The sequence below is a fragment of the Ranitomeya imitator genome, chromosome 10, assembly GCF_032444005.1.
Source record: "Ranitomeya imitator isolate aRanImi1 chromosome 10, aRanImi1.pri, whole genome shotgun sequence".
NCBI classification, from domain to species: domain Eukaryota; kingdom Metazoa; phylum Chordata; class Amphibia; order Anura; family Dendrobatidae; genus Ranitomeya; species Ranitomeya imitator.
In genome coordinates, this window is record NC_091291.1 from 140,466,555 (window position 1) to 140,491,811 (window position 25,257).

General features: G+C 42.6%; 1 protein-coding gene across 1 annotated transcript in view; it reads right to left on the reverse strand.

Annotated features, from left to right (window-relative positions):
- The window catches only part of LOC138652264 (uncharacterized protein K04H4.2-like), a 33,219-nt gene that overhangs the window by 3,039 nt on the left and 4,923 nt on the right, over positions 1 to 25,257 (reverse strand). Inside the window, exons 4-19 of the mRNA XM_069743032.1 lie at positions 23,970 to 24,086; positions 23,744 to 23,893; positions 23,455 to 23,607; positions 20,528 to 20,637; positions 20,333 to 20,437; positions 20,111 to 20,255; positions 19,939 to 20,029; positions 19,233 to 19,447; positions 18,235 to 18,453; positions 18,030 to 18,136; positions 17,734 to 17,887; positions 17,319 to 17,418; positions 17,055 to 17,221; positions 16,706 to 16,939; positions 15,907 to 16,004; positions 15,637 to 15,814 (exon numbers count right to left, since the gene is read on the reverse strand). Coding sequence (XP_069599133.1) covers positions 15,637 to 15,814; positions 15,907 to 16,004; positions 16,706 to 16,939; positions 17,055 to 17,221; positions 17,319 to 17,418; positions 17,734 to 17,887; positions 18,030 to 18,136; positions 18,235 to 18,453; positions 19,233 to 19,447; positions 19,939 to 20,029; positions 20,111 to 20,255; positions 20,333 to 20,437; positions 20,528 to 20,637; positions 23,455 to 23,607; positions 23,744 to 23,893; positions 23,970 to 24,086 — 2,343 coding nt within the window. The remainder of the gene's footprint in view (positions 1 to 15,636; positions 15,815 to 15,906; positions 16,005 to 16,705; positions 16,940 to 17,054; positions 17,222 to 17,318; positions 17,419 to 17,733; positions 17,888 to 18,029; positions 18,137 to 18,234; positions 18,454 to 19,232; positions 19,448 to 19,938; positions 20,030 to 20,110; positions 20,256 to 20,332; positions 20,438 to 20,527; positions 20,638 to 23,454; positions 23,608 to 23,743; positions 23,894 to 23,969; positions 24,087 to 25,257) is intronic.

A 25,257-nucleotide genomic window follows, 5' to 3' on the forward strand; every position in this document is an offset into this window, starting at 1 on the left:
CAGCAGGTGACATGGCTCCCCAAACCATATATAACAAAACCTGGCACTCAACTTTTATGTCTGAAGAAATATTTTATTTATCAGCAATGAAACGTTTCGGTCCCAAACAAACTGGACCTTCATCAGTCACTGAAAGTGTAAATAATGTACAGGATAACGTAAAAAATAAGAATACAAAAAAAATAAAGTATGTACAGTGAAAGACATCTAATGTAAGGCAATTTAGTTATTTTTGTATTCTTATTTTTTACGTTATCCTGTACATTATTTACACTTTCAGTGACTGATGAAGGTCCAGTTTGTTTGGGACCGAAACGTTTCGTTGCTGATAAATAAAATATTTCTTCAGACATAAAAGTTGAGTGCCAGGTTTTGTTATATATGGTCATGGTGTTGGAACCTACCTGAGCACCACTTGTTCTTAGGCTGTGCACCAGTTTTATATACTCATGGCTCCCCAAACCATCACTGATTGTGGAAACTTTACACTAGACCTCCAGCCGCTTGGATTGTGGCCTCAGATACAGAGAGACTGGGAGAAAGAGACAGCCAGAGATTCTACCAAGATATATATCCAAAGGACCAGAGACAGGACAGCAGCCAATATCATGGCACCATCACAAGGGACACGAAACTATCAATCTACAGGAAAAAACCTAGTGGTTTTCGGCTCTGGTTGGAAGAATACAGATCTGCTCCATTGACCATCACTGGACAATGGATATGTTTGGGAGAAAGCCAGGATTGGGACCCGCTGGTTGCCTGGCTCCATGGAGATGTTCGGATAAGCCAGGTTGTGACTCTCGTGTCAACTGGCCTTGTACCTTGTATGGACTCAATGGACGGTCATCTTCCTATGCTCTGTGTGTGTACCATATGTGCAGTAGCAACCCTGGAAGCTCCGACGTAACACCTGCCATTATCCCGGTGGGTCAGCGGAAGGGTGAGACTGTAATGTGCACCATCTTGTGTACTGTGCTGGGACAGTTCTATTTGTTATCTGCCTGTTTTGTGGTTCAATAAACATTGCCACGCTGTTTTACCCTCACCCTATCTTGTCTGAGTAGCATTACACCCACGTTAAAAGGAGAGTGGGCGTTCGGTGGGACATGCAGTTCCGGCTAGCGGACCCGAGTCGCTCGCCGACCCCCGTGTCTTCACAATCATCATTAACAGAAATAAACACTTGAAATAGATCACTCTGTTTGCAATTACTCTATATAATATGAGATTCAATTTTTGTATTGAAGAACTGAAAAATTAAATTTTTGATGATATTCTAATTTTGTGAGAAGCACAATATTTAGTAGTAAAAACTAACAATACGGTTCTCAAAGTGCAATTATGGAAATACCAAACTTTTTAAATATATTTTAAATAGCTAAAATTCAGAACTTTGTGACAAAAATAATGGCTTCTGTCTCCTTTTTGTGAGACCCATAGTTTTTTTTAAGTTTTCTGACATTTAGGGTATGTGAACACGTTGCGGATTTGGCTGCGGATTTGACGCTGCAGATTCGCAGCAGTTTTCCATGCGTTGTACAGTACCATGTAAACCTTTGGAAAACCAAATCCGCAGTGCACATGCTGCGGAAAATACCGCGCGGAAACGCTCCGCTTTATTTTCCACAGCACTTCAATTCTTTGTACGGATTTTGCAGCGTTTTAGACCTGCTCCTCAATAGGAATCCGCAGGTGTAAAAACGCAGGTGAAATCCGCACAAAAAATGGAGGAAATCCGCAGTAAATCCGCAGTTAAAACACAGTGCGGAAAAATCCACACACGAATCCGCAACGTGGGCACATAGCCTTAAGCTGTATGAGGGCTTACTTTGTGTGTGGTGAGTGGACATTTTATTGGCACCAATTTGGGGTAGATATGATGCATTTATTGCTTTTTATTGCAGTTCTTGAGAGAGAGGCAGTGCCTTGAATGGAGTAATTCTGTAATTTAGATTGTATTTTTGCCTTTACTGATTTTGTTATATTGATTTTTTTCATACATCAGACTATTGCGGACACGGCAATACCAAATGTGCTTATTTTTTTATGTTTGCATTGTAAAAAATGAGGTTGGATTCAGAAGCATGCTTTTTAAATACTTATTTTTTCTATTACTTCTTTCTTTTTTTCTAGTCCCTTAGGGAAATTGAACTTGAGATTGTTTATTGGCATCCACTATACAGTATACTGCAATACTTCAATATTGCATATGGAGAAATTAACTAATTACGGTATTTAAAAATGGCACTATTGGGGGCGTGGCTATGGAGTGAGCGAGGAAGGACGCATATAGTGAGAGCTCCTAGAATCCTGCATGTATCCTGCATATAAGACCCCCTTTTAAGCACTCAATTTGCTTCTGCTGGGGCTTCTGGAGACCTGGAGGCTGCCGACCCCTGGAAGGGACCACAGCGGTAACTGGAAGAAGCCGGAGGAGAGGACATACCTTACGGAGCGGTGAGCTCCACGTGTAACGGCGGCCATCTTCCCAGGAGGGCGCCCTGCGGGCAGACGGCGCGAGGCTGTCTGTGGCTGTGGCTGGAGCCCCCCTTAGTCCCCGGACGGTACCTGGCACCTGCAGGTGAGAGCTGCGGGACCCGGGCCCGACGGAGGGGCAGAGAGACTTACGTTGGCGGCGGCGGCTGTGCGGGCGGCAGCCATCACTGAAGCGCGCGCTCCTGCAGTAGGAGGCGCGGTGCGGCTCATTATCACCGCAGCGTGACTGGGAGGTGAGCGCTTAACCTGCTCTGCACATATTACGGGGAATCGTGGTGAGTTCTCTGAAAGACTGGGCCCCACGCTCCCCTATTAACCACGACCCAGCCGGCTGCACTTTTATTGGGCCTCCCCTCTGCCATCGCTGCAAAGAACTTCCCCTGTAACAGAGGTCTCCGCCATATTGGCAGCCTGTGCCTCTTGATTATACACCAGTATACCTCCTGACTATAAGGGTGCCCAGCTGGGATACACATCATATACAGCCTTGGTGTGACCGTATAATAATTCTACAGACCTAACTTAATTACCTTGTTGGGCCACACAATTATTAACCATGCACCGTCCAAAGAATACAACTGCAGCTGACAGGCTAAAAGAATTCGCTAGAAGTGACACTTCAGATGGTGCAAGATCTCTTAGAAATAGTTCCTCACAAGCTCAGCGCGGGAAAATCCGTCTCTCTGATAGTGTTGATGAGAGCGAGCAAGATGATTTGACTCTCAAGCAAGCATCTGAACAATTAATGCAAGCTATATCTCTAACTAGGACGTCTCTTTCTGAAAAAATAGAGGATGTACATACGGAGGTGGGGTGCCTAAGGCAAGACATGCAGACCATGAAGGGACGTATAACAGAAGTTGAAACAAGGGTATCTCAGGTGGAGGACACTATCAAACCTATGGAGGCAAAACTAACGAAAGTTGCTGGGTCTATAAATGCCTGGAAACAAAAGGCAGACGATTTGGAAAACAGACTGCGCCGAAACAATATTCGCATTATTGGTCTGCCGGAGCGCTCAGAAGGCCAACAACCTGAAAAATTCCTGCAAGATTGGCTCAAATCCTCTTTGGGAGACATATTCTCCCCAATGTTCTCGGTGGAAAGAGCCCATAGAGTCCCTACAAGATCCCTTCCTCCTGGAGCCCCACCCAGACCGTTCCTGGCACGCATCCTTAACTGCAAGGACAGAGATGCTATTCTGTGACTGGCGCGACAAAAGAGTCCCATCAAGTTTAATAGTGCTACAATCTCGATTTTCCCAGACTTCTCCGTTGAACTTCAGAAACAGCGGGCAAGATTTATGGATGTCAAAAAACAACTCAGAGACAAGAACATCATCTACTCCATGATCTATCCAGCACGTCTCCGGGTGGTCTGCAATGGTTCCTCCTTGTTCTTCACTGACCCATCAGAGGCAGAGGACTGGCTGCGATCCCGTGGGAAGTCTAATGCAACGGAACCCTGATAAGTTTCCGACCAACTAATGCCTCTTTAAATTTTGAAATTGGAGCTCTCTCTGCGAGCGTTCAAAATACCAACGATACCGGACGCTGGAGTCAGCGGGGGTATCCCCAGGTTTATTTGATGATGGGAGCGATAAACAATGCTCCTGGATTGTTCAGTTCTTGTTAAGTTTTCTTTTTTTGCTAAGTTTAACTAGCACTAATAAGTGTTTAGGTAAAAGCCGCCTCCAGAACTGTTATAATTATTTATGCGTAATCTGTAGACTTCTCTCGACCACCATTGTATGCCATAGGTTAAGGAATGAATATGGAGTCTAAATTGATATGTATGACCTGGAATATACGGGGTATTAAATCACCCCGGAAGAAAATTAAGGTGTTCTCCCAGATCAGGCGATATCATCCTCATATTGTGGCCCTGGTAGAAACACATTTAACTAGAGACACAGCCAGAAGCGTACAGAAACCCTGGGTACAGTGGCATGTTCATGCGTTCCACACCAGCTACTCGAGAGGGGTATCATTGTTGATACACAGAGATGTTCGATGGGAGGCCCGGACGACTCGGCGGGACACAGAGGGACGTTTTGTTTTTGTTCATGCATTAATTAATTCTCGTGAATATGTTATATTGTGCATTTACAACCCTCCTCCAGCTAATATTTCAATACTTAGGATGGCAATGAGTTTTGCGTTAAATTACCCAGACGCACATGTCATCTGTATGGGTGACTTTAACCTGGTCATGGATAGTTGTCTGGATAGGTTGAGACTGGGAGATGGGTCATCTGGGGAACCTCAGCCCTTGTCTTCTTCATTGGCCCCGACTCAGCTGGCACTGTTCATAGAAAATAGTGGCTGGGTGGATCTATGGAGGATACGTCACTCTGGGGAAAAAGGATATACCTGCCACTCATCTACTAAGAGTTCCCTGTCCCGTATAGACTATATTTTTGGGTCTGGCGGCTTGGTGCAATGGGTAAGCGGTATAGAGCATGGCAATAGAGGAATCTCGGACCACAGTCCAATTGTTCTCACGCTTACATTTGGGAAACTGACTAATGGTAGACTATGGAAGTTGAATCCCTTTTGGCTTAAACTAATAGACTCAAGTGATAGAACAGTTGACCAGTTGAATTGTTATACTCGATCTCACCCAGAACCTCAAGATATTAACTTATTCTGGGACGCCCTTAAGGCGTACCTAAGGGGCTGTTTGTCCTCTACGATTTCTTATGTTAAAAGGGTGACATCGAGAGACGACGATGAGATTGAGCAACGCTTGAAAGATGCTGAGGCCGCATATACAGCCAGTCAGACTAATAACAATAAGGTTGAGTGGTTAACCCTGCAAAGATTATATGCCCAACACCTGGACACTAAATCCAAACGTAAGCTGTTTTTTACGCGACAATCATATTTTTGAGGGGGAAATTTTTGGCTTTCCTGGTACGTCAACACAATACGTCTAATATGGTAATACAACTTCGTTCGCCAGACGGCTCGTTGAACACCACCACCGAGGAAATACTTCAGTGCTTTTATAATTATTATAAAGGGTTATATGAGTCCAAGAGCGATTTCAGTGTTTCAGATTGTTTAGAATATTTATCCGATATAGAATTCCCTACACTGAATTCCGCACAGCAGGCTTTTATGGACGCTGAATTTACCCTAGAAGAAATAGAGCAAGCTATAACGGATATGGCCTCTGGGAAGGCCCCCGGGCAAGATGGCTTCCCAATCGAATTGTATAGGAAATACCGAGAAGTACTAGCTCCACTTTTATTGCAAGTATTCAGAGAGATTTGGAGAGGGGGATGCCTGCCCGATACTTTTTATGAGGCACATATTATTGTACTCAGAAAAGAGGGGAAAGATCCATTAGAGTGCGGGTCCTATCGCCCCATATCGTTAGTAAATGTAGACTATAAGATTTTTACTAAGATTTTAGCCACTAGGCTGAACTCTATTATACTAGACATTATACACCCGGATCAAACTGGCTTCATGCCTGGTAAGAGCACCTCTATAAATATCAGACGGGTTCAATCGATAATTCAATACAGTTCTTTACTACCTGATAATAACTGGGCGTTGGCGTCGTTGGACGCAGCTAAGGCGTTTGACTCTCTTGAATGGCCCTTCTTGGCCGCTTGCCTGCAGAAATATGGTTTCGGGGCTAAATTCCTGAATTGGGTTAATATATTATACATGAAACCAAAGGCCCGCATAATAGTAAATGGCTCCATCTCTGAGCCCTTTTTATTATATAGGGGAACCCGTCAAGGGTGTCCCCTTTCCCCAGCCCTATTTGCTCTAGCAATAGAGGCACTGGCAATACGTCTCCGATCTTCCCCCGGTATTGAGGGTATAAAAATAGCGGATCGCATTGATACCATTGGTTTATACGCCGATGACATGATAGTGTTCATGGATAACACGGAAGAGACGTTACCGAGGGTGATTACTACCATAGATAGATTTAGTGGGTTCTCAGGCCTATATATTAACTGGGATAAGTCTGCTCTATTGCCTGTCTCTCAATCCCCAGCATCTAACCTCAATACTCTTTCCTCGTTGCCCATAGTATCTAACTTTAAGTACTTGGGTATATATATGTCTCAACATAGTGGGTCGGACTTACAACTCAATATTTTTCCCCTGCTAGATTACGCTAAACTGAAATTTACATCTTGGAGCAAGATTCCATTATCTGTAGCAGGTCGTATTAACCTCATTAAAATGATATTGCTCCCTAAATTTAACTATTGTCTTCAACATAGCGCAGTAACTGTACCGAAGTTCTTCTTCACCAACTTAAACTCTCAGGTTGCTTCATTCATATGGGGAAAAAGTAGGCCTAAGCTTAAATTAACTACCTTGCAGAGATCTAAGCAGGGGGAGGAGCGGCATTGCCTGATTTTTTTCTATACTATCTGGCAGGACAGGCGAGGGCACTAAAGGCCCCGTCACACATAGCGAGATCGCTAGCGAGATCGCTGCTGAGTCACAAGTTTTGTGACGCAACAGCGATCTCAGTAGCGATCTCGCTATGTGTGACACGTACCAGCGATCAGGCCCCTGCTGTGAGATCGCTGGTCGTGTCGGAATGGCCTGGGCCATTTTTTGATCGTTGAGGTCCCGCTGACATCGCTGAATCGGCGTGTGTGACGCCGATTCAGCGACGTCTTCGCTGGTAACCAGGGTAAACATCGGGTAACTAAGCGCAGGGTCGCGCTTAGTAACCCGATGTTTACCCTGGTTACCATCGTTAAAGTAAAAAAAACAAACACTACATACTTACCTACCGCTGTCTGTCCCCGGCGCTCTGCTTCTCTGGTCAAGTTCGGACAACGAGCGTGGAGAGTACAACAGGTCTTTTTTAGGGTCCGGCCGGAAATTCAACTCCAAAAGAGGACGAGGAGGGGGGGCCAATGCTTCAGAAATAAATCGTCATGCGATGAACACCAGGTCGCAGGTAATAAATCGAATTTAGTTGTTAATATATCACAGAAATCGTTGGGGGTATCACAATTACGATTGTTACAGAAGGGCTTATCATTTTGTCCTACTTATCGTTTTGATTCTTTTCAGTTTGATATTGATCTTCAAAGGTTTTATAGGAATATACGATTGAAAGCTCATTTTTCTGAATTTAAATCGGTTGATCTATACCCCCCGATTATAGAGACAACACCGATTAATATAAAGGATTTAGGTCTGAGGGTACCGAGTAAATTTTCTCCCCCTAAGAATAAACCACCTATTGAAACTTTTATTGGGTTGATTGAGAGGGAGGCTTCCGAGTTTCATAAACAAATTCTCAGAGGTAACTTTATGTTTCGATCTAATTTAGAACCTGCCGAATTTACGGCTTTGAAGGCTCTTATGGATGATAGAGAGATAATAATTAAACCGGCGGATAAAGGGGGTGCAATAGTGGTTATGGATTATTCATATTATCGTTCTGAAATATTATCCCAACTGTCTAATAGGGAGGTTTACTTACCTTTAGATAATAATCCTACATTACTAATTAAAGAAAGAATATCTTCTGTTTTGGAAAAGGCCTTGGCATTACATATTATTGATAGAAAGACAAAGGAATTTCTGACTAAGGATTATCCAATCATTCCCGTGTTCTATGTATTGCCCAAAATACATAAGAACATTACAAAGCCCCCGGGTAGGCCGATAGTTGCATCGACAGATTCAATCTTATCACCATTATCGATCCTATTAGAAAAAGTATTGACACCTTTAGTCAAGGATACACGGGCCTTCTTATTGGACACAGGGGCCTTTTTGAAGATCATGAAGGAGATAGGTACACTCCCAGGGGGTACACTGTTGGTGACCCTGGATGTTAACAATTTATATACGTCTATTCAACATGTGAAGGGAATTCGGGCAACTGAACGTATACTTAAAGATTCGCATAAAGATCCGAACGTGGTTTCTTTTCTACTTGATCTGTTAGAACTGGTATTAACTGAGAATTTTTTCTTGTTTGAAGACACTTTCTATGTTCAAGTACAAGGTTCGGCTATGGGGTCCAATGTGGCCCCACCTTATGCTAATTGTTTTATGTCCATGTTTGAATCAGATATGCTAATTGTTTTATGTCCATGTTTGAATCAGATTATATATACACTAATGAGTTATTTCAATCACATTGCCTATTATGGCGTCGTTATATTGATGACGTGTTTTGTTTATGGAGGGGTTCACAGGACACTCTGTTCGGATTTTTGGAACAGATTAATGCAGTGTGGCCCGAATTGTCCTTCACACTAAACTATAGTGCTTCAAGTATTAATTTTTTAGATACTATGGTCATCCAACAGTTAGATGGGTCGATTACGGTTGATCTTTATGTAAAGGAGACTGACCGAAATAACCTCCTACTCTATCAGAGTTGTCATCCGACAGCAGTTAAAAAATCTATTCCCTGCTCACAATTTGAAAGGGTACGTAGAATTGTTAGTGATCCTAGAGTACGTTCTCAACGTTTGAAAGAAATGGAAGATAAGTTTTCATTGAGAGGTTATCCACCTCGCATTTAAAAAAAATGTCGGAATACTACTAACTCTAATAAAGATTCTGGATCTCCTCCACGTATTCCTCTGGTACACACTTTTCATCCTTTTATGTATATGTTTCATAACAAGATACGCAAGCACTGGCATATCCTACGGGAGAGTTTTCCCAAAATACCAGAGTTTCAAATACCTTTTATGCCTTGTTTTAGGCGACCAAATAACTTGAGGAATAAGATAGTGAGAGCAGATATTGGCTCACGGTTGATTATGTCCAAACAAATGTTTTTGCACACACAGAAGAAAGGAACATTTCCTTGTTTACAATGTGCACAGTGTGCAAACGTACTAAAAGGTTCCAAAATCTCACATCCACAAACAGGGGCTGACATCCCGATACGGGGTTTTTATACATGTAATTCTAAGGAAGTCGTATATGCGATAAAATGCCCATGTGGTAAGATCTATGTTGGTGAAACTACACAGAGTATAAAAGATCGGATTTCTCATCACAAATCGGATATACGGTGTGGAAAGAATCATTTACCTATCCCATTCCACTTTCAAGAAGCAGGACATTCAGTCACACAACTTAGATTTTTTGTGCTTGAGCAGGTTAATCTGAATAGGAGGGGAGGTGACATTAACAAACAACTCTTGCGTAGGGAGGCCTATTGGATTCATTCCTTACAGAGTTTGGAACCAAAAGGGTTAAATAGGGATTATAACCTCACAGGTCTCTTCTATTGAATATACATTCTGATCATATGTGGTTTGGAAATTAGACATTACTATTAGGACATAATGATTAGTTACCATCTTTTCACATATATTTTTATTTATTTCTTTTGTTATTTTATTCATTCTTTTTTTCTTATATTTCTAGGCAGCCAATTGATCGCATCCATGTCTATTATACCTCACCCAATCCGCACGCTCCAGCGTTGATTTATCCTCACTGCATAGATTTGAAACGGACATTTCACTTCCGCGTTCCACCACTGCGTCTCACCGAGGTGTGTTTGAGCCGGGTGACGTATTTCCGGCTGCGCCATTTTCTTCTGCGTTTCACTGCGTTCCAGGCACTAGTTTGAGATGTCACTTCCGGGCGGTTGAGTTCATAAGGTGGACGCGGTTCGGTGGTCAGTATGCAGGTGTTTCTCCCAGGACTCTGCATGCGGTCGGCTGTATCACCTACCACAGGACGTCTTAGCGGTAAGCTTTTTCTAACGCAGAGGTCATTTTTTCTTTTTTCTTTATTGACGAGTACGCAACATTTTCTCTATATATTTTTTTTCTATTTCAGTACTCCCATTTTGGAGTCTAGAATCGTGAATGTGGGTTTATCTCTGGTCACAGCTCGGGTATTTGTTTACGGAAATCGTAGTGGTAAGGTTTAGTGACATGCTATAGGGAGCTTTTTTGTAGCAATTTTGGCTGTGTAGACTACATATATTTATGTTCTCTCGTTTTAGTAATTCCTTGGAGCCCGCTGTTTGAGTATCGGGCACACTTTAACCACAGTGTTTCTAATAATTATATAATTATTTGGTAAGCGATCTTTTTACTATGTCTTGATATCCATATAACATAAGGAGATTGTTTTTGACATCCATATATAATAGGGAGATTGTTTTATATCGATAGAATTCTGGATTCTTGTTATAATTATGGAAATACTCCTATATGAGTTGGGACTGTTATATATAGGTGATCTTCTTTGTAATTAATGACTGTTTGACCTGCAGATATGTATGTACTGGGAATCATATTGAGACAAAATATAATTGTATACTTATGTATATATGCACATTTTGGAGTGTAAATTATTATTATGTCATTGAGTTTTCTTTATTCTGTTTTGTTTTGTTTTTTTCTTTTCCCTAGTCTGATGAAGGTTAATAATAACCGAAACGTTACTTTGAAATAAACTGGACCACGGTGAGTCATTGGACGTGGTATATCTCGATTTTTCCAAAGCGTTTGATACCGTGCCGCACAAGAGGTTGGTACACAAAATGAGAATGCTTGGTCTGGGGGAAAATGTGTGTAAATGGGTTAGTAACTGGCTTAGTGATAGAAAGCAGAGGGTGGTTATAAATGGTATAGTCTCTAACTGGGTCGCTGTGACCAGTGGGGTACCGCAGGGGTCAGTATTGGGACCTGTTCTCTTCAACATATTCATTAATGATCTGGTAGAAGGTTTACACAGTAAAATATCGATATTTGCAGATGATACAAAACTATGTAAAGCAGTTAATACAAGAGAAGATAGTATTCTGCTACAGATGGATCTGGATAAGTTGGAAACTTGGGCTGAAAGGTGGCAGATGAGGTTTAACAATGATAAATGTAAGGTTATACACATGGGAAGAGGGAATCAATATCACCATTACACACTGAACGGGAAACCACTGGGTAAATCTGACAGGGAGAAGGACTTGGGGATCATAGTTAATGATAAACTTACCTGGAGCAGCCAGTGCCAGGCAGCAGCTGCCAAGGCAAACAGGATCATGGGGTGCATTAAAAGAGGTCTGGATACACATGATGAGAGCATTATACTGCCTCTGTACAAATCCCTAGTTAGACCGCACATGGAGTACTGTGTCCAGTTTTGGGCACCGGTGCTCAGGAAGGATATAATGGAACTAGAGAGAGTACAAAGGAGGGCAACAAAATTAATAAAGGGGATGGGAGAACTACAATACCCAGATAGATTAGCGAAATTAGGATTATTTAGTCTAGAAAAAAGACGACTGAGGGGCGATCTAATAACCATGTATAAGTATATAAGGGGACAATACAAACATCTCGCTGAGGATCTGTTTATACCAAGGAAGGTGACGGGCACAAGGGGGCATTCTTTGCGTCTGGAGGAGAGAAGGTTTTTCCACCAACACAGAAGAGGATTCTTTACTGTTAGGGCAGTGAGAATCTGGAATTGCTTGCCTGAGGAGGTGGTGATGGCGAACTCAGTCGAGGGGTTCAAGAGAGGCCTGGATGTCTTCCTGGAGCAGAACAATATTGTATCATACAATTATTAGGTTCTGTAGAAGGACGTAGATCTGGGTATTTATTATGATGGAATATAGGCTGAACTGGATGGACAAATGTCTTTTTTCGGCCTTACTAACTATGTTACTATGTTACTATGTAATGATAATAAAAATATTCAAATAATAAAATATTTTTTGAGTGCCAGATTTTTTCCTGATTATCTATATAGGGGTCCAACCCTCATCTGTGCACCATTATCATCGATAGGAGTGACGTGTTACCTTTTTGAAAATTACTGCTTCTCTGGTCTGGCTGTGAGCGCCGGTCAGCCGGAAAGCAGAGCGGTGACGTCACCGCTCTGCTTTCCGGCCGCTGTGCTCACAGCCAGACCAGAGAAGCAGAGCGCCGGGGACAGACAGCGGTAGGTAAGTATGTAGCGTTTGTTTTTTTTACTTTAACGATGGTAACCAGGGTAAACATCGGGTTACTAAGCGCGGCCCTGCGCTTAGTTACCCGATGTTTACCCTGGTTACCGGGGACCTCGGGATCGTTGGTCGCTGGAGAGCTGTCTGTGTGACAGCTCTCCAGCGACCAAACAGCGACGCTGCAGCAATCCGGATCGTTATCGGTATCGCTGCAGCGTCGCTATGTGTGACGGGGCCTTAAGTAAGTGGATGCCACATAACTACCTCCCTAATTCTGAGAGTCATCTGGTTAGTTCTGTTAGCGCTAAATGTCCATTGGGCCTTTTGGAGTCGGGGAAAATAAACGCTCCCCGCATGCTACCCATGCTCCGACTGGCACGATCAACCTGGAGGCAGATTAAAAAAGCTATTGGATTTGAAGATATTATTGCTGAAATGCCTTTATGGGACAATGGTTATTTCCCCATGTTGATAGATCATCCGTCTGCAGGTTTTTGGATCTCCCACGGGGTTCTCTCGGTGGGGGATTTATACGATCAGGGGGTCTTTATGTCTTTTGAACAGCTGCAAGCTAAATATGCCTTTCCAAGATCTCAATTTTTCCGCTATCTGCAACTTAGAACAGCTATTCAGTCATATACCAGAAATGTGGGAGCAAACCGCAACATCTCATCTTTGCCACTGATAGGCATTCTTAAATCACAGGGACCTCAGGGTCTTATTTCATCCTTATACACATATCTGTTGTCAATGGGAGCGAACTCAGCTATAGACTTGGTTAAGGGCAAGTGGGAGGGACTTATCCCTGATATGCAGAGTGAGGCGTGGGAGGACGTTCTTGACTCTCCCCTTAAAGTATCCCCGTCAATTAATAACAAGATGACCCAGTTATATATAATTCATCAGTCATATTTGACCCCAGTGAGACTTTTTCGGATGGGTCGATACTCGACGTCGGAATGTCTGCGTTGCCACCCACCGGATGCTGATTTCACACATATGATATGGCAGTGCCCAATTATTTTTCAATATTGGAAAGAGGTAACGTCGTTATTGACTTCGCTATTGTCAATCCCGGTCCCTCTTGAACCCCTGATCTGTCTGTTTGGAGTGTGGGATGAGGAGGTTTGGGAACATTATGTTGGGATTTTTTTACGAGAAGTATTATTTTTGGCACGAAAGATGTTGGCGTTGCGATGGATGGGAAGGTCACCCCCTACACTTAGGTCCTGGGTTGAGCTGGTGAACACAATTGTCCCATATGAACGCACACTCTACCAGAATAGGGGTTGCCCGGGCAAATTCAATAAAATCTGGGATAGGTGGAATGCCTCCCATCTCACTTTGTGATCTAACCGATTGATAAAGATACAGTTTATTTGATTTCTTGTTCTGCAGATATTGCGCAATGGAGAGTATAATGTTACTGCTAAAAGGCGACGTAGTAATAGTTTTGGAGGCTTAGTCTAGTTTAGTTTAGTTTAGTTTGATTATAGTTTAGGAACTCTGCATACTGACAGTTCCATAATTTCACATATATGTCTTATTCCGTATATATACAAATGATTGGTATATGTATGCTCTGATGTCTTTTTCTTTTTTGCGAATGTAACCGTGCAAGTCAATAACAAAGACAAACATTTATACTGTATTTTATTGTGATTAATAAATAAACGAATTAAAAAAAAAAAAAATGGCACTATTGGAAGGCTTCAGTAGGTCCTGAGCTATCATGGCAGGCAGCCTATCGACCCCACAACTGCATTATTCGGGATGATTTGAACTTTAATTGACGTTCCACCGGGATTGCACCAATTACATGCTGCTATTAGAGAATGAAAGCAGCATTTAAGTGGTTAAACAGTAGAGTTTGGAGCGAAACCATATCTATTTCAGTCAGTTACCAGTGGTTTAACACAGCCGGTACCCACTGTGTACAGTAGGGGCCCACCCTATACATACACAGCCGACATTCGTGGTACCTGTATGGTAGATGTTGAAAGTTAAACAGAATGTGTCAACAGGTGTTGCACAATCTGAGAGCAGTGGGTAATAGGGGCAAAGATCCAAACTGCAACACTGGGTCACTAATTGGGCTTCTTGCTGTAGTTTTAACGAATCACTTTGTCTTCTTAAATTATATAGAGTAACAATAAGCAAACATACATATGGACCTTGCCACTATTAAGGGTACTTGATCATGTTCTATGATACAAGCACAGTGGATGGGATTTATAAAATTTGACTCTGTGTAGACTCACCCGCTGCACGCCTCCTGACGAAGCCATCTAGGTGAAACGCGCGTTGAGGCTCCCCTCCCTGCCTGCAGTACCTGGGCTTCTATTGCTATCATGTCGCAAGGTAACGGTTTATTTATCTAACATATTGTTTATATATCCACTCACGCTGCCTTCTTCCCGTCCCATATTTACTGCTTCCCCGGATATTTTGCTGCGGATTTTTTGCAGTTGCACTATTTAGTACTCTCTAGTGCAGTTATGAGACTACTTTATTTATTTTTGCATGATCTATTAGTCTTTGGTCTGCAGTCAGGGTAGGGTGCTCAATTTTGCCCGTCATGTTGTCTTTAGCACTGTATTTTGCCATCTAGTACATGCTCTCTTTTAGCCGCTTCTTTCATGTTGCCCCTTTTTTGTCTTTGTATTGACATTTTCTATTATTATTCTGTGTATATTTGATACCCTAATAAAGATTATTGTCCTTTATCTCCTCTCTGTACCTCTATTTTTATTTGCCCAGACCTACGGTTAATTACCTTTCCCTATATCATCTATATTGGATTTAGGGTTTATTCTAGGCCTGGTGCGAGTTTTTTCTTGGTCTTTCTAGTTTTGGCTTAGAGGTATGCCCCTCGCTGGCCGTGAGGGCACTGTTATGTAGGTGTTTTTTTTCACCCGCTGCGCAGGTTTACGAGCCGCAGCATGTCAATTTCCACAATAGCTGTGTATTGGATGCGGTAAATTCGCATTGTTCAGTGAACACATGTGTATATACCTGCATGATTAGAAAGTAGCATTTTTATAGCATTTTGGACGCAGCAAAAATACACTGCGTCCAAAGCACTGATACTTCCTGATCATGGGAACGTAGCCTTAGAGACATGATGCAAGTTCATGCAGGTGCCAGTATATGCACATAAAATCGCAGTGATCAAGACTTTGAGAATGAAACAAATATTTCTACCTTCAGGGCAAGTGCTTGTGTTAGTGGATTGCACAGGACAGTAAAAACCTTCTGGACACGCCGAACAACTGGATTGTCTCAAATACTGTGAGAAGGTGCCTGCAGGACAGGGATGAGGAATATGGCTTCCCTGTGGACAGAAGTGACCGGCAGGGCATGGACCACCACTGCTGGCCACCTATGGAATAAATACACAATGAATCTCAATTATAACAGCCTCTGCAATAATACAACATAAATGCACCCTGGAGATAAATAAGAGGACATCACCTCCGCAGGATGAGGAGATACAGATGCTCTGGTACAGTAGTAACCTTCATCACAGGGGCCATTTGGAGCTGCCAGTCCAGGTCTATCACAGAAGTATCCTGAAACAACAAATCGATATTTTAAGATAAGGAGATTGGTGTGAATTGTACTTGATATCATTCACTTTCTGCAATGGAAAGTCCTCAACAAAATATACATTAAATTGTGCAAAGATTTTTGACATGCTGTGGATTTAGCACAGTTTTGCATTACAAAAACTGAAATCCAAAATTAAAATCAGAAGCATAAATGGGGACGCTGGAAATTTCTTACCTGGATGGAAAAATCAGGGGCGTGTTCCCCCCAATGTTCAAACACAATCAGGGGTGCAATAGAATTCACAATACAACCTTTGAAAAATGAATCCCACTACCAAACAGCAAGAAACTGAAATAGTGGTGATAATTAAAAGGTATGGATAATACCGCCATATATTAGAGAAACCATATAAGTGCCACATAGGAGAAACCAATGTGTTATCCGTTACAAAAAGAAACAGTGCTCTTGCACCGTCAATCCCTGGGCTCCATAGTATCATACGTGACGCCTACACTCGTATAGTTAAAGCCATAAAGTCCAAACTCCAAGTCAGGTTTGCCTCCAATAAGTTGCTTTATTAAGTTACAGGACACACAGAGAGAGTAACTTGAAACATTTCGGCCACATATGGCCTTCTTCAAGCTATAAATGAACAAAGGTCTAGACCTAGTTATGGCCAAGTTTACAGTGATCTATAAAGACAGTTGACGTTTCCCCTTACCTGGTTCACAGAGCACACAGGCCTCAGGTCCAACATTTCCCGAGCTGTTACTGTATGAACCAAAGGGGCAAGGATGAGGAACGACAGACCCAACTGGGCAATAATACCCTGACGGACACACATCTCCCAGAGTTCCCTGGTTTGGAGTGGATGTTATCACAGAATGTACACAGAAGTATCCTTCAGAGCAAAGACCAGTCACCCGTGTCTGTCCTAATGTGTCACAGTAATGTCCTGCAAAAAGAAAAACAAAAAAACACAATATATAAAAAGATAATGGTGAGGCTTAAATAAAAGGAAGATGCAACGCTATCAGCAATCACAAAGAAGTTTATTCACTGATCATTACCTGGGTCACAAGGCCAGCAGTCCTCTACTGCGCGGCTTCCTCGGTGCGGATTGTACGTGCCCCTGGGACATGGGAACTGCTCCGGAGAGACCGTCCCTCCAGGACAGTAGAATCCAGGAGGACACACTTTTCCATCCAGGGATGAAGTCTTGTTGAGGCAGAAGAACCTGTGATTTGACAAGAGAGGATGCACATAGGTCATTAATCTCAGCACACGAACAATAACAACTACAGTCCGGGGTGTAAATGCAAGCAGAATCTTACCCTTCTGTGCAAGGTAGGCAAATACCCTGCCTTTCCATGGGGTTAAATGTTCCAGGAGGACAGGGTTGAGGAGCAGAGGAGCCAATGGGGCAGAAATGTCCTGAAATGTGAAATGTCCACAGTAAACATTTAGATTTATATATTGGCTCAGTGGTTAGCACAGCAGCCTTGCAGCGCTGGAGTCCTGGGTTCAAATCCCACCAAGGACAACATCTGCAAAGAGTTTGTATGTTCCCCCGGGTTTTCTCCTATATTCCAAAGACATACTGATAGGGAATTTAGATTGTGAGCACCATTGGGGACAGCGATGCTAATGTGTGCAAACTGTAAAGCGCTGTGGAATATGCTAGCGCTATATAAAAATAAAGATCATTATTATTATTACATTTACATGTGACATGCATGTGGGCAGTACCTGATGGGCACGGACCGCCCATAGAGCTAACTGAGAAGAGGTGTGGCGATATAGCTGATAAGATACAATAGAAACCCTCAGAACATGGGCCAGCGGGCAGCACAAGGCCAGGAGAGTCGCAGTGATGTCCGGCAGCACATGGAGAACATTCAGCCTATGAGACAAATGCTGCATTTACTTTCTTACTAACATATTTATTCTATTTATTTTATCTTGTGATACGTTTTCTATTTCCATCTTAGGTTTCACAATTATAACAGGCTTTATAAATCATTTCCATCATTATTATTTCCTACCTCTAAGAGCAACTTTATTCTGGAGCTGAAGGTGCCGATCGGACAAGGTGTTGGAGCCACACTGCCTCGAGGACAGAAGTGACCGGGTGGACAAGGACCAGCTGATCCTAATTATATGACAAGGCAATGTTAATATTCTGAAAAAAGGTAGGAATGCTGCATCATCTTGATAGGAGCGGTGACCTTAAGTTATATCCAACATTACCTATAATTTCTTCTTCCTGATCCGGTCGCTGAGCTCCAGATATACAATAATATCCCTCTGCACAATCTCCATTCACCGTGGTGGAGTTATATAACGGGCAGTATTTGCCTCCATCACACAATCTGCAGCCAGAAGCATCACTGAGGCCGAGATCGGAGCTGTAGGACCCTGGCGGACAAGGCTTCCAATCCAAGCTGGTCCTCTGGGGACAATAAAATCCTAAAACAGCAAAAATATTAACACCTTATTGAAGTCTACTTTAAAGACTTTAAAGAATAATTTTATAGTTTATATATTGGTGTATTGTGTCTAAATAAGTTATTAAATATATTGCTTATTCCATACTGATCCTCAGTTACATCTTGTATTATACTCCAGAGCTGCACTCACTATTCTGCTGGTGCAGTCACGGTGTACATACATTACATTACTGATCCGGAGTTACATCCTGTATTATACTCCAGAGCTGCGCTCACTATTCTGCTGGTGCAGTCACTGTGTACATACATTACTGATCCTGAGTTACATCCTGTATTATACTCCAGAGCTGCACTCACTATTCTGCTGGTGCAGTCACTGTGTACATACATTACTGACCGACTTACATCCTGTATTATACTCCAGAGCTGCACTCACTATTCTGCTGGTGCAGTCACTGTGTACATGCATTACATTACTGATCCTGAGTTACAACTGTATTATACTCCAGAGCTGCACTCACTATTCTGCTGGTGCAGTCACTGTGCACATACATTACATTACTGATACTGAGTTACATCCTGTATTATACCCCAGAGCTGCACTCACTATTCTGCTGGTGCAGTCACTGTGTACATACATTACTGATCCTGAGTTACATCCTGTATTATACTCCAGAGCTGCACTCACTATTCTGCTGGTGCAGTCACTGTGTACATACATTACTGATCCTGAGTTACCTCCTGCATTATACCCCAGAGCTGAGCTCACTATTCTGCTGATCCTGATCTTCATCTTACCTCTAGGACACGGTTGAGGGCTCATTCCTGGAACACAGTATTTACCAGCTGGACACACATCACATTCAGTTGCTCCGCTCCGTATCATGTAAGAGCCAGGAGAGCACAAGATAGGAATAGATGATCCAGATAGGCAAAAGTGTCCGGGGGGGCAAAGACCTCCTGACAAACCATCCACTGGGGTTGATATTTCAGCTCCACCTGAACAGTAATACCTGAAATTGAAAGAAAATTAAACCCAATATATCTGCTGCTTCATTGGTGGACACAGAAAACCATGGGTGTAATTTTTAGTGTCAGCCTCCTGGTGGCAGCAGCATACATCCATGGTTTCCCGTGTCCTCCAATGAAGTCTCTGAGAAAGGGCTGTTATTACAAGTGCAAAAAATCCTCTTTTTACATATCATAACATACATCTGCAGTGCATTTCAGGAGCAGCATATTGTATGTAGAACATGAGTACTTTGAAGAGCCAATCTTTGCCCAAACATGCTAAAAGCAATTCTGTAAGAAGTTAATTTAATTTACTTAAGTAATTTAAATGACAGCAGACAAACTTTCTACAATGGATTTTCTGCAGCATCTTTTCATTGAAGTTCAGAGGGAAATCCACAGCAAAATCTGCACATCGCACACATATTTGTAATGGATATTTATTTGAATTTGCAGCAGATTTTAACCTATGAATTGCAAAGAATAAATCTACAGTGAATATTCAGAACATAAAATAACATGGATGAGATTTGATAACATCTCACACTTTTTGCTGCTGGTGTAATACAATACCAGACTATATCCTGCAAAAAAAAAAATATTACAGAATATCTGCCGATATAAACATACCATAGGAGATAGAAAAGAAGAAGTGTCAAACTCACCCTGGTGCACACAGCCCTGACGGAAAGGAAAGACCAGAACTATTGCAAAATGTCCCCCCAGGACAGGGTCTGCAGTCGTGTCTATTTCCCAGACCTTCTGCGTCTGTCCAGGTGCCGGCAGGACAGGGCTGTGGTGATCCTGTCCCTAGTAACAAAATACAGAACTCATAATAAAATGTGCCATTATCAGATAGTATGTGTATTACCTATCATGATCCAGACCTTCTGGGCAATAATGTCCTGGAGGGCAAATGTCACCAGAAAGCCCATCCTGTGGATATTCATCTGCCGCCCCTTCCTTACACCAGTACCCAGAGGAACAGTTCCCTACAAGACATGTTACAATATGAGGTATATACTGTATGTATACGACAATGGTGACTTTATAGTGATGGTTCACGTAATATAGAACTTTACCTGTAGGAGCTGCTTGTCCAGATCCTTTACAAAATTTCCCTGGTGGACACAGTAGACAATCCCCGATGCTGGACAGGCCTTGCCTGGGTCCATAGGATCCTTCTGGACAGCTGTGCTGAATACCAAACTGTGTACCCAAAGGGCAAAAATACCCTTGTGGGCAAATGAACTGTGTGTAGTCACTGACAGGAAGCTCCCTCCGCTCACAGAAGAATCCTGAGGTACACAGCAAATAGGACACAAACAAAAAAAATGTTTTGCCTGCTTTAATAAAAAAAAAAACTAAAAAATAAACTCTAACTTTTCTTATTTACTATGTGTTTTGGTTTCTCATCCTACCATCACCTGAGAGGTGGATACATTTACAGTGGGGCAAAAAAGTATTTAGTCAGTCAGCAATAGTGCAAGTTCCACCATTTAAAAAGATGAGAGGCGTCTGTAATTTACATCATAGGTAGACCTCAACTATGGGAGACAAACTGAGAAAAAAAAGTCCAGAAAATCACATTGTCTGTTTTTTTAACATTTTATTTGCATATTATGGTGGAAAATAAGTATTTGGTCAGAAACAAAATTTCATCTCAATACTTTGTAATATATCCTTTGTTGGCAATGACAGAGGTCAAACATTTTCTGTAAGTCTTCACAAGGTTGCCACACACTGTTGTTGGTATGTTGGCCCATTCCTCCATGCAGATCTCCTCTAGAGCAGTGATGTTTTTGGCTTTTCGCTTGGCAACACGGACTTTCAACTCCCTCCAAAGGTTTTCTATAGGGTTTAGATCTGGAGACTGGCTAGGCCACTCCAGGACCTTGAAATGCTTCTTACGAAGCCACTCCTTCATTGCCCTGGCGGTGTGCTTTGGATCATTGTCATTTTGAAAGACCCATCCACATTTCATCTTCAATGCCCTTGCTGATGGAAGGAGGTTTGCACTAAAAATCTCACGATACATGGCCCCATTCATTCTTTCATGTACCCGGATCAGTCGTCCTGGCCCCTTTGCAGAGAAACAGCCCCAAAGCATGATGTTTCCACCACCATGCTTTACAGTAGGTATGGTGTTTGATGGATGCAACTCAGTATTCTTTTTCCTCCAAACACGACAAGTTGTGTTTCTACCAAACAGTTCCAGTTTGGTTTCATCAGACCATACGACATTCTCCCAAAACTCCTCTGGATCATCCAAATGCTCTCTAGCAAACTTCAGACGGGCCCGGACATGTACTGGCTTAAGCAGTGGGACACGTCTGGCACTGAAGGATCTGAGTCCATGGTGGCGTAGTGTGTTACTTATGGTAGGCCTTGTTACATTGGTCCCAGCTCTCTGCAGTTCATTCACTAGGTCCCCCCGCGTGGTTCTGGGATTTTTGCTCACCGTTCTTGTGATCATTCTGACCCCACGGGGTGGGATTTTGCGTGGAGCCCCAGATCGAGGGAGATTATCAGTGGTCTTGTATGTCTTCCATTTTCTAATTATTGCTCCCACTGTTGATTTCTTCACTCCAAGCTGGTTGGCTATTGCAGATTCAGTCTTCCCAGCCTGGTGCAGGGCTACAATTTTGTTTCTGGTGTCCTTTGACAGCTCTTTGGTCTTCACCATAGTGGAGTTTGGAGTCAGACTGTTTGAGGGTGTGCACAGGTGTCTTTTTATACTGATAACAAGTTTAAACAGGTGCCATTACTACAGGTAATGAGAGGAGGAAAGAGGAGACTCTTAAAGAAGAAGTTACAGGTCTGTGAGAGCCAGAAATCTTGATTGTTTGTTTCTGACCAAATACTTATTTTCCACCATAATATGCAAATAAAATGTTAAAAAAACAGACAATGTGATTTTCAGGATTTTTTTTTCTCAGTTTGTCTCCCATAGTTGAGGTCTACCTATGATGTAAATTACAGACGCCTCTCATCTTTTTAAGTGGTGAAACTTGCACTATTGCTGACTGACTAAATACTTTTTTGCCCCACTGTATATCCAGTCTAGACAATGTTTTGTCAGCTAAATACATCAGCAGCAGTTTTCTAAATCTCTGATGCTTTGTCACAATGTATCAGTCCGGAGTTCAGGCTGTTTATCTGTCTGATGCATTGTATCCACTTCTCAGTTGTGGTGAAAACCGGCCACAAAGATTTACTGCCTCTGAAAATAAACTGACAGCAAGCAGAGACCTCTAAAATGTTGATACGTTGAAACAAAGTATAATTGAGAGTTGCAGAACTTATAAAATATATGGACACCTTTGGAGGCAATGCATTTAAGTAACGAAAATCTATTTTGGGCATAAAAATTGTTGAAAGAGTTTGAATAAAAGTATTGCACCATTTGCTTTTATGGACTTTGTTTCCCAGCACATTGCTGGGTGCAGAACGAGTTACTGAGGATCTGGCAGTGGGCTTGTTCTGATGGAGAGTTTGTAACTCTTTGATCTTTCTTTGTCTGATCTCAGCTGATTTATGACCACAACAAAGTTCAGCTCAACTTTCATGTGGCCATCAGTCAGCTCAGAAAAAAACCCATAAAATAGTTGCAAACTCCCTTTCAAATTGCTCTCACTAATAAATTCTCTATTAATATCATATGGAAGACAAGTGGTGCAATTTTTTATTTTTCTAAAATCCAGATTATCATCTCAAAACAGCCGTATTCTGCAGATCTATGACTTAAAGGGGTTATCCGGAAATTTTCTATATATTTTATAAAAATATCTGACCGGTTGGGGTATGATACCAGCACCCCACGCTCCGTAACTAAGCCCTTCCAACCACCATTGGCATCAGCAAAAGCTGATCAGCGGATGTACTGGGTGTCGCAACGAGATCAAGATATTGATGACCTATCCTATCGATAAGAAATTGACATAAAAGCCCTGGACACCCCGCTTTAAACGTTATGGCCTCCATATCGGTTTCCTGGGTTTAGGTCTACCTGCTTCACAGATCTGGCACGTGGTTTGCGTTTCTTCATTTTGGTAAAATCCAGACTCACAAGGTAAAGGCTTTGAGCTCCCTGCTGTACATCGATGCCCTGAGGGACATGGTAACCTATCAGGCTGTGTCTGCCCTTCAGGACAATAATAACCTGCAAAAAGAGATGAACATGAAATCTGGTGCACCAAGAAAACTATTATACAGACAAAACGAAGCAGCAAGAAATAGGACAGAAATGCAAAAATGGTGTAAAAGACATCAGATCTTATGTTTTCTTTGGATGGTACCTTCTGGACACTGTCCTGTCGGGGACACAATGCCAGATCCACTGCAGTACAGCCCCGGAGGACACGGCTTACACTCAGAGACACTTCCTAAGCTGTAATCTGCTGAAAATGTGCCTGCCGGACAGAGCTGTGGATGCTGGGAACCATTTGCTACAAGTACAAAAAAAGATGATGAACAGATAGACAAGGAACTGGGTAGCAAAATAGTAGAAACTAATGGACCTACGACAAAATGTCCCAGGAGGACAGATATTTCCCTGCAGGGCATCAGTGGGTTTGGAAGTCTTGGCCCTACCCGTGCAATAGAAACCAGCAGCGCATTCACCAGATGGAGCAGCGAGGCCTGGAATATGGCACAAAGTAAGGAAAAGTCATAATAACAGCATGGATAAAATACGATTGCAAGAATAAATTGAATTAATGTTTTTAAAGACTTGTACGAGGGAAGCTCAGGATTGGTAATTTAGTACATGCAGAGCTATGTGGAGAGAAAACTAGAAACAGTTGGACATTGCCTCTGTCAGTAATGGTTCTGATTACTACACCTCCCATCAAGTTTTGATATTTTACTCTACAGCCTTAGATAAACCAATTGTGCATCAGTATAAAGAGAGAATGGGCTCACTGTACCCGACTGTTAGGAAGAACGACAGATGAAGGGTCCTTCATTCTCTGGGTGACTAGGTGAGACGGAGGGTCCTTCATTCTGTGGGTGACTAGGTGAGATGGAGGGTCCTTCATGCTGTGGGTGACTAGGTGAGACGGAGGGTCCTTCATTCTGTGGGTGACTAGGTGAGACGGAGGGTCCTTCATTCTGTGGGTAACTAGGTGAGATGGAGGGTCCTTCATGCTGTGGGTGACTAGGTGAGATGGAAGGTCCTTCATGCTGTGGGTGACTAGGTGAGATGGAGGGTCTTTCATGCTGTGGTTGACTAGGTGAGATGGAGGGTCTTTCATGTTGTGGGTGACTAGGTGAGATGGAGGGTCTTTCATGTTGTGGGTGACTAGGTGAGATGGAGGGTCTTTCATGTTGTGGGTGACTAGGTGAGATGGAGGGTCTTTCATGTTGTGGGTGACTAGGTGAGATGGAGGGTCTTTCATGTTGTGGGTGACTAGGTGAGATGGATGGTCCTTCATGCTGTGCGTGACTAGATGAAATGGAGGGTCCTTCATTCTGTGGGTAACTAGTTGAGATGGAGGGTCCTTCATGCTGTGGGTGACTAGTTGAGATGGAGGGTCCTTCATGCTGTGGGTGACTAGGTGAGATGGAGGGTGGCTCATGCTATAGGTGACTAGGTGAGACAGAGAGTGGCTCATGTTTTAGGTGACCAGGTGAGACAGAGGGTCCTTCATTCTCTGGGTGACCAGGTGAGACGGAGGGTGGCTCATGCAGTGGGTGACTAGATGAGATGGAGGATGGCTCATGCTGTAGGAGACTAGATGGCCACATGCAAGACAATTTATTAGATAATGATGGCCTCCAGCGTAAAGGGCTTGGCCATTGAAAAAAAAAA